Source organism: Chiroxiphia lanceolata, assembly GCF_009829145.1.
Source record: "Chiroxiphia lanceolata isolate bChiLan1 chromosome W unlocalized genomic scaffold, bChiLan1.pri scaffold_46_arrow_ctg1, whole genome shotgun sequence".
Taxonomy (NCBI): Eukaryota; Metazoa; Chordata; class Aves; order Passeriformes; family Pipridae; genus Chiroxiphia; species Chiroxiphia lanceolata.
The window spans coordinates 567,092-580,030 of NW_022476501.1; the positions used below are offsets into that span (position 1 = coordinate 567,092).

The 12,939-nt window shown below is 47.9% G+C and overlaps 1 protein-coding gene across 1 annotated transcript; it reads left to right on the top strand.

Annotated features, from left to right (window-relative positions):
• Positions 1 to 248: 248 nt before the first annotated feature.
• LOC116781426 (olfactory receptor 14J1-like) lies at positions 249 to 1,253 on the top strand. Its single transcript, XM_032677077.1, has one exon. It carries the CDS (start codon positions 252 to 254, stop codon positions 1,251 to 1,253), a length of 1,002 nt encoding a protein of 333 aa, XP_032532968.1. The 5' UTR covers positions 249 to 251.
• Positions 1,254 to 12,939: the final 11,686 nt, after the last annotated feature.

A 12,939-nucleotide genomic window follows, 5' to 3' on the forward strand; every position in this document is an offset into this window, starting at 1 on the left:
GTCATGGGTGTAGAGATGGAACTTTTGTACTCAAGGTCTGTTATATCTGACATTCCTTGTGTGTGTGAGAGCTCTACTGAAAAATTCCATGCCCCACTGCAGCAGAGCAAACCTGACTCCTTGGCAGTGCATTTGGTGAAATCTGACACATTGATTTCTTTTAAAAATGGAGTGGCTTTTTCACAAAGGTCTGTCTTTACTGTTCCCTGTACTTTCCTTTCCTGAACAGGCCCTGTGCTAAGAAACAACAGATGTCCAACAGCAGCTCCCTCACCCAGTTCCTCCTCCTGGCATTTGCAGACAGGAGGGAGCTGCAGCTCCTGCACTTCTGGCTCTTCCTGGCCATCTCCCTGGCTGCCCTCCTGGCCAACGGCCTCATCCTCAGCGCCGTAGCCTGTGACCACCACCTGCACACCCCCATGGGCTTCTTCCTGCTCAACCTCTCCCTCACAGACCTGGGCTGCATCTGCACCACTGTCCCCAAAGCCATGCACAACTCCCTCTGGGACACCACAACCATCTCCTACATGGGATGTGCTGCACAGGCCTTTTTCTTTTATTTCTTCATCTCAGCAGAGTTTTCCCTCCTCACCATCATGTGCTACGACCGCTACGTTGCCATCTGCAAACCCCTGCACTACGGGACCCTCCTGGGCAGCAGAGCTTGTGCCCACATGGCAGCAGCTGCCTGGGCCACTGCATTTCTCTATTCTCTGCTGCACACAGCCAATACATTTTCCCTGCCCCTGTGCCAGGGCAATGCCCTGGGCCAGTTCTTCTGTGAACTCCCACACATCCTCAAGCTCTCCTGCTCACACTCAGGCTATCTCAGGGAAATTGGGCTCATTGGGGTTAGTTGCTGTTTAGGGTTTGGTTGTTTTGTTTTCATTGTTTTCTCCTATGTGCAGATCTTCAGGGCTGTGCTGAGGATCCCCTCTCAGCAGGGACGGCACAAAGCCTTTTCCACGTGCCTCCCTCACCTGGCCGTGGTCTCCCTGTTTGTCAGCACTGTCTTGTTTTCCTACCTGAAGCCCCCCTCCATCTCCTCCCCATCCCTGGATCTGGCTCTGTCAGTTCTGTACTCAGTGGTTTCTCCAGCACTGAATCCCCTCATCTACAGCCTGAGGAACCCGGAGCTCAAGGATGCCCTGAGGAAAATGATGACTGGATGTTTTTCAGGAGCAATAAACTGCATCTTTTCTTCTGCAGAACACTCATTGTGGAACTTATTTTGGGCCCAGCCTGCCTTCTAAAGCTTTTGAGAGTGGTGGGGGGCTTTCCTTTTTTGTTCATCTGTTAATCTTAATAACACTGAAATTTTATTCTTCATCCCATATAATTCACTCTCTACCTCTTTTTTTTCACCCACAAAATGTACCAATCAGGAATCATACTCTGTGTGCATTTAAACAAAATAAAAGTTTATGCAGCAAGGTATTTTTCAAACATCCTGCCTGTGTTAGTTTGTACATGAGGAATCACAATCTCTGAGTGTCAGAAAGGGATAGAGTCTCAAAAGTCTTGTTGCTTTGCTTGTTTCTCCATGGAGACAGTGCAGTGAGGTCAGGGACCCACTGGGACTTCAGGGACTGAGGGCTGGTTCAGATGTTGTGTGTTGGTGGCCAATGGCCAACGGAGGTGCCAAATGATCTCCAAGTCACCTGCCTGGGGCTCTGCAGCTTGTGAGGGCTCTGATGGCAGGTGAGGACTTGTCTGTAGGAACTCAGGGAGTGCAGGAGAGCACAGAGGATCTGCAGGGACAGCCCGTCCCATCCAGTCAGCAGGGAATGGAGCCCTGGAGCAGAATCCTGCCCAGGGTGGAGTCACCCAGAGATCAAGTACTAAATCTTACTGTGAAGGGGCAAACAGATCTCTGCAAGCCCAGGGGACACAGCAGGTACAGGGAAATCTCTTGCCAGTGACTTGTGTTCCCCTCAGTGAACTTCCCCAGGTTGATCAAGAGCAGCCCCCAAAGCCATGTCCCAGCTCTGGAACAAGGCAGGGCCCCTCTGAGCCCCCTCCATGGCCACACAGGAGTGTCTGTGGGAGGTGGTCAGTGGCAGGGAGCACCATCAGCTGGCTCTGCCTCCCAGCTGGAGCAGCACAGCCCAACAGAGTCCCCCATGGCCCCGGGCCCCACAGCCCCCCTGCTCTGCAGAGCAGACTCCCCAGCTCATGGGCTGTGGGGAGCACGGGCAGGGGGTCCAGGAAGGGCTGCTCAGGCCAGCACAGACGTGTTCCCCTGGGGAAAGGCTCTGGGGGGAGATGGGATGTGCCAGGAGAAGAGCAGGACACCCTGTGTGAGCAGAGGGGCCATGGAAAGAGGTTGCCCTGGCCCTGGGGAAAAGAGGGGGACAAAGCAAAATTTTGGAAACTCTCTGGTCTGAGATCAGTTGTGCTGCCCAAGAACACGCTGACTCCAGAGGTGTCCAAGCGGGGCAGAGCCGGCGACTCCGGTCCGTGCAGCGGCGGGGGGGAGGCAGCGGCTCTGTTTGATTCCATGGAGTTCTGGGGAGGCACAGTGGGTGCCATGAGACTCTTCAGTGTCACTATGGGCCCTTGGTTCCATGAGGGGCTGAGATGTCTCAGAGTTCCTTTGGTTCCAGAGAGGCCTCACGTGTCACAGTGGCCCCTTGGTTCCATGAGATTCCACAGTGTCCCTGCATTCCTTTGGTTCCATGAGGCCCTGCAGTGTCATAATGACTCTTGGTTCCACGAGGTTCCAATTTCTCCACAAGTTCCTTTGGCTCCAGAGGGCCCTGCAGGGTCAAAAAGGCCCCTGGATTCCATGAGTTTCTACAGTGTCCTCGTGTCCATAGGGCCTTCAGTGTCACAATGCCTCCTTGATTTGCAGAGTGTCCCAGGGTTCCTTTGTTTCCATGAGAGCCTGCAGTGTCAAAATGGCCTCTTGATTCCATAAGGTTCTGCAGTGACACAATGGCACCCCAATGCCATGAGGCTGTACAGTGTCCCAGGGTTCCTTTGGCTCCAGAATGCCCTGTAGTGTCACAGTGGTCCCTTGAGTCCATGTGATGTCCTCAGTGTCACAATGACCCCTTGATTCCATGAAGTTGCACAGTGTCCCTTGGCTCCATTTTTCCACAACTTTCCCCAGTGTCACAATGGTCCCTTGATTCCATAGGGTTCCCCAGTGTCCCAAGGTCCATTTGGCTCCAAAAAGGCCCCGTAGTGTCACAGTGGTCCCTTGATTTTATGAGGTTCCACTGTGTCCCAGGGTTCCTTTGTTTCCATGAGGCACCACAGTGACACAATGGCTCCCTGGTTCCATCAGGTTCCAAAAGGTTTCAGGGTTCCTTTTGTTCCACAAGGCCCCAGATGTTAAATGGTCCCCTGGTTCTACAAGATTTCACAGTGTCCCTGTGTTCCTTGGTTTCCATAAGGCCCTGCAGTGCCACAATGGCCCCTTGATTCCATGAGGTTGCACAGTGGCATCGCAGAGCTGACCCCACCCAGATGGAAGTTTTCAGGAGGTTAGGGAGAACTGGAAAAAAAGGGATAAAATAATTGGGGAAGGGGAGGAAATTGGGGCTTGTCCAACAGAGAGGAGAGATTTTGATGAGGTAAAAACAGGTTCAGGTAATGCTGAGGGTGCTGAAACACTGACTGTGCAAACACTCCTGATGGACCTTTATGCACTTTGTAACCTCAAGCCCCAACAGTACCTAAAAGTGCTGCCCCTCCCATGGAAAGGAATCCACTGCTCTAATTCCAAGCCAGAAAAAGCCCAAACCCAGAACTCCACACTCTTATTTGTCCTCTAATGCCCACCCCAATCCCAAACCTGTATTACCAGTGTGAAAAGCCAAGCTTTAATCCTAACCCAGACCAAAAAGCTCTTCCCCTAACCATGAACCAGATACTGCCAGCAGAACAACAAACCTCCCAAAGTTCTGCCTAATCCCCACCCTGAGCTCTAAACCCCAAGCCCTGACCATTAAGCACCTCCACAGCCCTTGGGAGCAGGGCAAGGACCTGCAGGGCCCAGAGCAGGCCCAGGGGGTTGGCAGAGGAATGGGAGGTGACTTGGATCTGCTCAGCTCTGCAGTGACCCCCAGGAGAAGGGCCTGGGCTCTGGCAGGGATGTCCTGTGGCACAGGGGCTCAGGATCCAAGTTCAGAAGGCCAAGTGCACATGGCAACAGCCAGAGCTGGTGCAGAGACATCAGGGAGGGTCTAGAAATGCTGCTGGGAGGGGGGTGGGAAAGCAGGAGGGGTGTGTGCAGCCTGCAAGGCCAGAGCAGCAGCAGGGCCAGGGCAGGACAGCCTGCAGGAGAGATGGCCAAGGGCTCTGGCAGGGCTGCAAGGCCCAAAGGCACCCAGGCCTTTGTCCCCTTGCCTCTGGCAGCTGCCTCTGCCACTCAGGCCACCACAACCAACTTGCCTGGCAGGTTCTGCCCTTGGGTTCTGCCTCGCCCCTCCCTCAGCAGCCTGGCAGGGGTTGCCCAGTTTTGGGCCTTTGTTGTTCCTCCCCCTCCCATCCCAGTGCCCCCCAAAGAGCCCTGAGCCAGCCGGGAGGGACAGGATCTGCTGGGCCAGGGCCTGGGGCTCAGGCCTTGGCCTTTGTGCTCCACAAAACCAAGGCAGGCTTTGCTCAGCACTGCAGGGGCCTGCCCAGAGCCTTTGTCTGCCTGCACTCCTGGCCTCCAAGGAGCTGCTCCAAGGAGTCCCTGGGGAGGCTTTGGCAGTGCCTGCCCTCAGTGGGGCCCAGCAATGCTTCAAGGCACTTGCAGTTTGGCTTCTGACTTCTTCAGCAGCTGCTTCAATCTTCTCTCAGTACCTCAGCATCATGGGCTGGGCTGCAAACACACCATGGGGCTCATTAAATTCCAGAAATCCCTTAGGATCTCTTTGTCTTCCTTTAATTGTCTTCAAGGCAATTTCAAAACAAGTCTTCCAAGTTTGTACTTTTTTTGTTTTAATTCAATTATGGATATTTTTTAGTTCAGAGAAGAGGTGATAGAGGTGTTCTCCAAGTGATCTTGATGCTGAGTGTCTCCTCAGGAGATCCACACTGACCCTGGATGATCAACCTTGCTCCTCACCCCGCAACCTCACCAGTTCTGACATGGCCCATCTTGGACTGACAGCTGATGCAACTCCAAACACACTGTGGGACCCATTAAAACACAGAAAAACAAATTATTTTTTTCTTTTCCTTGAATTGTCTTCATGTCTTCAAGACATCAACAACTAAGTAGAGTTATTTTGTAGTTTAGCTAAGGAGGAAGATTTTAAAGTGGACGTCACAAAAAATATGCTTTTTGATGAATGGAAATGATTTATACAGAGCTTTGGGATGTAAGAAGGTCAGGATGCAAAGGATTTGGACACAAAGGGGGCAAAAGAGATTAGTAGCATTTAATTATTTACCTTTTTAACAGTTATCAAGTGATTCAATAGCATTTGCTACAATTTTAACAGTGACTGAATTATAGATTCACAACAACAACATTCCCACCACAGTCAATTCACACCCACACCCAGGCAGAGATGTGTGGACACATCAAGTGCTGGGTGTGCAAAGGTCCCTCTCCAAAATTCTCCTGGTTGTCAGGGAAACACTCCCCCAAATCCCTTTGTGTTTCCCACCAGACAAGGGTCACAGCTGGAGGAGTGTTTATTGAAATCACATTGTCTTATTACTCAGTCTTAAATGAGCAGTGAAACTCAGATGCAGTTTTATTTTATTACTCTATAACAAAGTCTATTTGTCAATATCAGGTGCAACTTGACAATAAAATTGGAAAAGTAGAAAATGTGCTGGAAATTGACCTTTTCCTTATTTCTCAGTAATCTGTCACACAAACTCTGTATTGGATTTACTCACTTTCCTGAAGTCTTTCTGCTGGTTTGGACCCAAACCTAATCCATCTGTTTGCAAGCAAACTGTTTCAATTTAACTGTATTTTGAACTGTAAGGTTTATGGGATTTCTCTTTTCTTTGTTTTTGCTTTTCTTTTCCTTTAAAATGGTATGGATGTCACTCTACACTGTTCTTACTCAACAGCTACACCTACACATCTCTCAAGATCAAGAGTTGTTGGGCTCTCACATTAGAATTCGAAATTGGCTTAAATTACTTGTTTCCGTTGGCATTTATTCAACCAAAGTTAATTCTCCAGGAAGGCCATGAAAAGGGAATGCAAAAGGGACACACCTACTCTAGCTGCAAATGTAATGGTTTCTTGACAAAAAAACCTCAAAAAGAACCAACCAAAACAAAACCACAGAACAAAACACTCACAGTGTTCAGGGTGTATTTGCTCAATTCTCTCATTTCCAATTGTTATGAAGAGAACAGCCAGAGGGGTTTAGAGCCTCAGGCACTGTAAATCAGCACATTGGAACTGACTTTCTTACAACTAAAGAACTTGGTGGATTCTGGCTCAATATATTGCCAGTGGTTTCTATTACTGTTATTAAACAAATTCTCTAAGTCTATCCAGTGAGTGCTCCTTGTCAGCACTTCCAACTTCGATTCTAAACCAGGTTCCAAAATGCAGGTGAGTCTCTCTATATTCTTGACTAGATCAGCTGTCCCTGATAGAATACACCACATTCACAGAAAGAAAATGAAGTACATAATACACCTCTCACCTTCACAATATGTTAACTACACAACTGTTTTCATTCTCTAGTTCCTAAAGTTAACCATGTGACAAATTAGAAGCCAAAAAGAACAATTTTGGTAGGAAGAACTACTAATGCAAACCTATTCTTCAGAACTTCCAGTCCTCAGTTAACAAATCACATTTTGTTCAACAGAGTGTTTGTGGAATTGTTACAGGCACAGAAATGTAACACTCACCTCCTGGAGGCCTGACAATTGTTACAGCATCACTCATCAACCTACCCTGGCTGTTGGGTGCATTCACTTGCACTGTGGAGTTAGAAAATGGAATCAGGACTTTAATGGTACCCACACATTGAATTTCCTGCTGCTGCAGAACATCTGAGTATCATTTACCACAGAATAATGAGCGTTATCTGTCATGAAAAAACAAGAAAGGGGGAGAAGAACAAATGTTAGACCTTGTGTCTGCTACAGTTCGCTGCCTTTATGAACTAAGTCTTATTCCTACTCAAAAGAAGACTTGCTGTTTATACCAATAACACACACACACACACACACATGAAACTTTGGTTATTGGGGAGAAAAAAATATTATTCATCATTTCTCCTGCTTTTGGCAATAGTTTTTGGTACTTGTAAACCTTGGAAAATAAACAAACCAACACATGAAGCAACCAAGCAGTTGCAGAGCTGACTGCTCGATACTGCAAACAGGAGCCAGCTCTCAGAAATTACTGATCTTCTAGAAACGTTGTGGGATAACTGCAAGTTCCAAACGTTACTGTTAATTCTTGTGCCTATGATACACTAGTAGAAATTTCTGAATTCACTAGAAAAATGCTTCCCTTAGGAGTTTATAAGTTAACTCATTGCATACAGCAGAAAAATTTAGCTGCAGTAACACCTGCTTTCCAGCATGGCCTGCAGTCTGCTCAAAGATATGCCAAATTCATGAGAAAATTAAACTTTTTCTATCTACAGCACAGTTTTAACATGTTAATATTTTTATTTTCATCCACCTGAACCTGGAAGGAAAACATGTGTTTCCTCTGCTGATATTTTTATTCTATTATTAATCTTTCTTCCAATGCCTAACTATACTATATTTTAAAAAGACAGTTTTGAGTAACACAATATGAATTAAAAGGATAATACTCTATTTCAAGTTGCCTGGATAACAGCGTTAAGATACAGTAAGTATACAATTAGTTGTGACATTAAATTCTAGTTATAGGAGAGAGATTACTCAGCAATTATAAGAAGTATATAATTACTCAATAAGTGGGAGAAGTATGTAATTACATCACCATTTGATTCAGCTCAAAACTGAACTTGCAAATTTACAATGAGACAGACAACACAGCAGCTCAACATTTTTCATTGCTTCTAATAAAAAGCCAAGGAGGACTTGCAAGTTTCCTAACCAGAATTTTACACAGACCAAAGGTGTTTTAATCCCTCTTCCCAGCCAAGCAACTTACTGCTGCTGGCAGGTAAAATGTTAGAAGAACATTTTTTAAATGCAGGTCTTGCTGGGGCTGACTTGCAATTTGCAGCTTTGCCACTTCTCACTGCTTCACCTCAGCTTTCAGTGGGCTGGAAAATGCAGACCCAGAGGTTCAGCCTGACAGACAGTGACACAGGGATAACCCTGTCCCATCATTCCATGCCAGTCCTGCCCAGCCTGCCTCAGTGGGGACCCAATTGGTGAGGAGAAGTGGATGAGGCCTCTCTTTTTCCATTTTTCATGGGTGTTTTTCTCTCCATGCTGCTCACAGGTCCTACTGTAGCCCACCAGCAAGTCTGTTGCAGATCTGAACAGCAGGTGCCTCAAATACCGGGAAAGTCCTAAAAGACATTGTTTCCTTCAGACAAGTGGTTTGTACCAGATACCTCCTTGTTCCTGCACTCGGCCTTGTCACTGCTGCCAGGAACAGACCCCAGCACTCCAACAAGCAAGGTCTCTGCACAACACAGGAACAACTGAAAGAGGCAGGAAACAAACTCCTGGATCTGGTTCACCATGTCCTTCAACACTTAAGACGTTGCAAACGACTGTGCCAAAAGCTGAATTTGAAGGGGAGGAGGCTCAGAGCCACCATCTCCTGTAAGCTGTTAAAAAAGACTAAACCCTTTGCAGACGTGAAGGGCTTCCCGAAGCTCCTTCATCTTTCCATAGTTTTACACAGTGATGGTTTTGGTCTTTTCCTGAGCCTTCCTGCTCAACTCTCCACAGCTCCCCCAAAGTACCTGAGGGCCCCCTTTCCCTAAGCCTGTTATTCGAGAAAAACCTCAGAAAAACTGTTCCCAGTTTATTTGTCGTTCATATCAGATCAAAGGATCTCAGTTTTTCAGGAAAAGATCCAAATGAAGAAATTAGGGCTAAAGAATATCCATATGCACACTTAAAAACTGTGGTGGGCTTGGGGTGGAGAGCGGTACCTGTCTTGGAACAAAGGCTTGGAAATCTTTTATCCATACACGGGATGACTGGAACCATCACTTACATCAGGGTTATCTCTACGTGCTGTCTTTATGTGGTCTGACATCTAATGCCTGGTTTCTAAAACAAGGGGTTGCACTTTTTAATGGTGCAAGGAACACTCAATTCAACCCTCCCAGTTGAATCAATAACACTCCAATAAGTACCAACATCAGAAAAACATCTCTTTTAAGTCCTGAAAACCAGAAAAGGGACTTTCCACATGGCTGTCCTGTCATCCAGAACTAGAAGGGAAGAATTCAATAGAATAAAGAAGTCTAAAAGTGTTCTGTCTAAGATCAAGGTGAGATTCTCTCTCTTCTAACATTTCACTGACCTAGGAAGCAAGAATTTGGCACAGAATTAATACCAGAGAAAAATGAGACCAGTGAGACATCCTGAGCTCAGGAGAACCTGACTGTGCTGGGGAATCAGAGCTTTACCCCTGGGAAATGAACTGCTCTGAAGAGTGGAAGAAAGCAGGAACAAGGCTGAGTTCAAATGCTCCAGAGTAAACAAGTCCCTCCTCACCAAAAGGCCTGAGCTCCCCTTAACTCATCTCTAGACATCCCTGGAAATAAAAGAGCCTGAACTTGAACCCAAGGGAAACAAAGACAAATTCCAGGGCTTTAAGCTGGAGCAAGGTTGGCGGGGGGATGTGTCACTCCTCAATGACATCACATGTTCCCCATGACATCACATCCTTCCTGTGACATCACACCTCCCCTATGACATCACATCTTCTCTATGACATCACATCCATCATATGGCATCACATCTCTCCTAAGATATCATATAATCCCTGTGACATCACAGCTCTCCTGTGACATCACATCATTCCTGTGACATCACATCTCTCCTATGATGTCACATCCAATATATGAAATCACATCTTTCCTGTCATATCATCCCTCTGACATCACATCCTCCCCGTGACATCACAGCTCCCCTCTGACATCAGAGCTTCCCTGTGACATCACATTATCCCCCCTCTATGACGTCACAAGTATCACATGACAGCACAACCTTCCTGTAACATCACATCTCCCCTGTGACATAAAAGCTGATGTCACAACCATCATATGACATCACATCTCTCCTGCGATATCATATCATCCCTGTGACTTCACAGATCGCCTATGACATCACACCTGATCTGTGACATCACATCCTCCCCGTGTCATCACATCCTTGTTGTGATATCTAGGCTCCTCTATGATGTCACATCCAACATATGTCACCACATCTCCCTTGTGATATCATATTATCCCTGTGATATCACACCCTCCCCGTGACATCACAGCTCCCCTGTGAGATCACATCCTCCATGACATCACATCCTTCCTGTGACATCACATCTCCCACATGACATTACATATATAGTATGACATCACATTTCTCCTGTGATATCATATCATCCCTGTGACATCACAGCTCCCCTAAGACATCACAGCTCCCCGTGACATCACATCCTCCACTATGACATTACATCCATCATATGACATCACATCCTTCATGTGACATCAAATCTCCTGTATGACATCACATCCATCATATGACATCACACCTCTCCTGTGATATCATATAATCCCTGTGACATAATGTCCTCCGCTATGACATCACATCCTTCGTGTGACATCACATCTCCACTATTACATCACACCTCCCGATGACATCAAAGCTCCTCTGTTACATCACAGCTCCTCTGTGGCACCACACCTGCCCTGTAACATCACATCTCCCCTATGACCTCACATCCATCATATGACATCACACCTCTACTGTGATATCACATCATCCCTGTGATGTCATGTCCTCCCCTGTGAAATCACAACTCCTCCGTGACATCACATCTTCCCCGTGACATCACAGCTCTCTTATGATGTCACATCCGTCATATGACATCATGTCTCCCTTGTAACATCATGTCCTCCCACTGACATCACATCCTTCCTGTGATATCATCTCTCCTCTATGATATCACATTCTCCCCTGTGACATCACGTCCTCCCCTCTGACATCACATCTCCCCTATGACATCACACCTGCTCATGACATAACAATTTTCCTGTGACATCACACCAGTGTTTTGGCCACTGCTGAGCACAGCACCAATACTGGGACATTCCTTCCTTAGCTGAGGGCAAGAGCCTGGCAGGGGACCCAAGTAGGCCAGCTGAGCCCAACTGACCCAAGGGACATTGCAGCCCATGGGAGGTCAGCTCAGCTCTAAAAGCTGAGGCAGGGAGCAGGAGGGGGGCATTCATTGTCTAATGGTTGCCTGCTGAGGAACCGTCCTGTGGACCCAAGCCCTGCTCCTCGGGAGTGACCGACCATGGCTGCTCATGGGAAGCAGAGAACAAACCCTGCTATCTTTTGCTTTAAATAAACTGTCTTATCTCAACCCATGAGTTCTTTTTTTTTTCCCACTTTACTCTGTAGAGGATTTGGTTAGAAATGCGAGGACATATGAGCATGGCTAAGGCCATGTATGAGCTGCTAAAGTCTGACTAGGCCCGTGAGAAGTCTGAGATAGCAGGGCCGTGAGAAAGCAGCAATGTCCTTGGGTATTCTAACTTGAGCTGAAAAACAGGAGCTTGGCATTAACAAAACAAAGACCCTTAACGAGCCACCTGTGTAAACAATGAAAGGCAATTAAGATGATATCACCACCTAACTGTGTACCAATAAGGAGCCTAATCCTTGTAATATTCATGAGCCTATTATAGAGTGTATATTAAGCTGCTGTCAACCTTCAATAAACGAAGTTCCTGGATTCTTACATTAAGGTGTCTGAGAGCTTTCCGTCGCGACATAACTCTCTCCCCTGTCCCGCAGGGAAGGGGAGTGATAGAGCGGCTGGGAGGGCACCTGGTGTCCAGCCAAGGTCAACCCACCACACACCTGAACACTTCCAGAGACTCCACCACCTCCCTGGGCTACTTCTTCCAAGGCCTGAGCACTCTCTCAGTGAAAAAAGGGTTTCTTGAATAACTAATCTGAGCCTCACCTGATGCAATTTGAGGCTGTTTCCTCTCTTCCTGTCACTAAAGGTTTTGCAGAACAGACCAACCCTCACCTCACTAAAACCTCCTTTCAGGTCACTGTAGAGAGCAATGAGGTCCCCCCTGAGCCTCCCCTTCTCCAGACTCAACCAGCCCAGTTCCCTCAGCCGTCCCTCAGCAGACATGTTTTCCAGAGCCTTCCCCAGCTCCGTTCCCTTCTCTGGACACGCTCCAGCCCCTCAAGGGCCTTTTGGCACTGAGGGGCCAGAACTGGACACAACACTCCAGGTGGGGCCTCCCCAGTGCCCAGCACAGAGGGGCAATCAGTTCTCTGCTCCTGTTGGCCACACTCTTCTCCACCAAGGCCACGATGCCCTTGGCCTTCTTGCCTCCCTGACCACACTCTGCCTCATATCCAGCCACTGTCAAGCAGCACCCCCAAGTCCCTTCCTGCTGAGCAGCTCTCCAGCCCCTCTGCTCCCAGCCTGGAGCGTTCCAGGGGGTTGTTGGGACCCAAGGGCAGGCCCTGACACGTGGCCTTCTTGATCCAGTCTGTCCAGATCCCTCTGCAGAGCCTTCCTGCCCTCCAGCACATCCACACTCACACCCAACATGGTGCTGTCCACAACTTTCCTGAGGGGGTATTGGATCCCCTGGCCCAGATCATCCACAACGATGTTAAACAGGAGCAGCCCCAACCCTGAGCCCTTGGGAACCCCACTAGTGACCGACCCCACCTCGATTTCCTTCCATTCCCCACCACTCCCTGGGCCATCACCCACTTTGTCACCCAGCAAACAGTTCCCTGGGCAAGTCATGAGCAGCCAGTTTGTGCAGGAGATGCTGGGGGAGATGGTGC